Here is a 748-nt window from a genome sequence, read left to right as displayed (position 1 = left end):
ATCAACTGTTTTTCAAACACAGACCTGGGGTCGTCCGTGGTCAGTGGGCGTCGGTCTCGTTGCCAGGTGATGTTGGCCTCAGGGATCCCGTTTACCTGACAGGTGAGTCTGGCCACGCCCCCTTCGTCTACAGTCACGGACTGCGGGTGGGACAGGAACTTGGGCAGAGCTGTGACCAGATGATACGTATGTTAGAGCAACGTCCGGTCACGTGACGTGACACCACGGACACATGTACACGGGCAGCGCTCGCACTCACATGCTAGCTGGACTCGAGCCTTGCGGCTAATCAACATGCCGTAACGGTTCTGTGCGGCGCAGTCGTATTCGCCCGCGTCAGTCTCGTTGCTCTCGCGTCTCTTGGAGAAGTTCCGGATGAGCAACGTTCCGTTGGCCAGCACGGCGGCTCTGCGTCCGGTCTCAACGGGGACGCCGTTCCTCCTCCAGGTGATTGAGATAGGCCCCTCCCCCTCCACCTGACAGTCCAGCATTAGCGGGCGATCTCTCACCGCGATGACGTCATTGGGTTCCTTTATGAAGGCGAGTTCTGAGGCTGCGCTCACACCTGGAAGGGACAGACAAGTACGACGTATCAGAGATACTGTAGTACTTAGTACTCTGAAAGTACTCCAGACTTTCATCACAGTACTGATGGAGGGAAGGAGAGCGGGTACTGAGTCTGTGATAGATTTTTAAACCGGTATTAGAGAAGTACTGAAGCATATGTTTATAGTACTTACTAGTACTA

At 54.7% G+C, this 748-nt stretch overlaps 1 protein-coding gene across 1 annotated transcript; it reads right to left on the bottom strand.

The window, feature by feature from the left end:
• Nucleotides 1-24: 24 nt before the first annotated feature.
• On the bottom strand, nt 25-565 carry LOC103399447 (immunoglobulin superfamily DCC subclass member 3-like; the record flags this gene model as incomplete). Its single annotated transcript, XM_008338136.1, has 2 exons — nt 25-169; nt 260-565. Coding segments are annotated over 2 exons (451 nt in total), but the record flags the coding sequence as incomplete, so codon positions are not given.
• Between the last annotated feature and the right edge of the window lie 183 nt (nt 566-748).

Source organism: Cynoglossus semilaevis, unplaced genomic scaffold, assembly GCF_000523025.1.
Source record: "Cynoglossus semilaevis isolate Cse_v1.0 unplaced genomic scaffold, Cse_v1.0 C19012958, whole genome shotgun sequence".
In the NCBI taxonomy this organism is placed as follows: Eukaryota; Metazoa; Chordata; class Actinopteri; order Pleuronectiformes; family Cynoglossidae; genus Cynoglossus; species Cynoglossus semilaevis.
The sequence above is the reverse complement of the archived record's forward strand: the minus strand, read 5'-3'. Positions and strand labels throughout refer to the sequence as shown.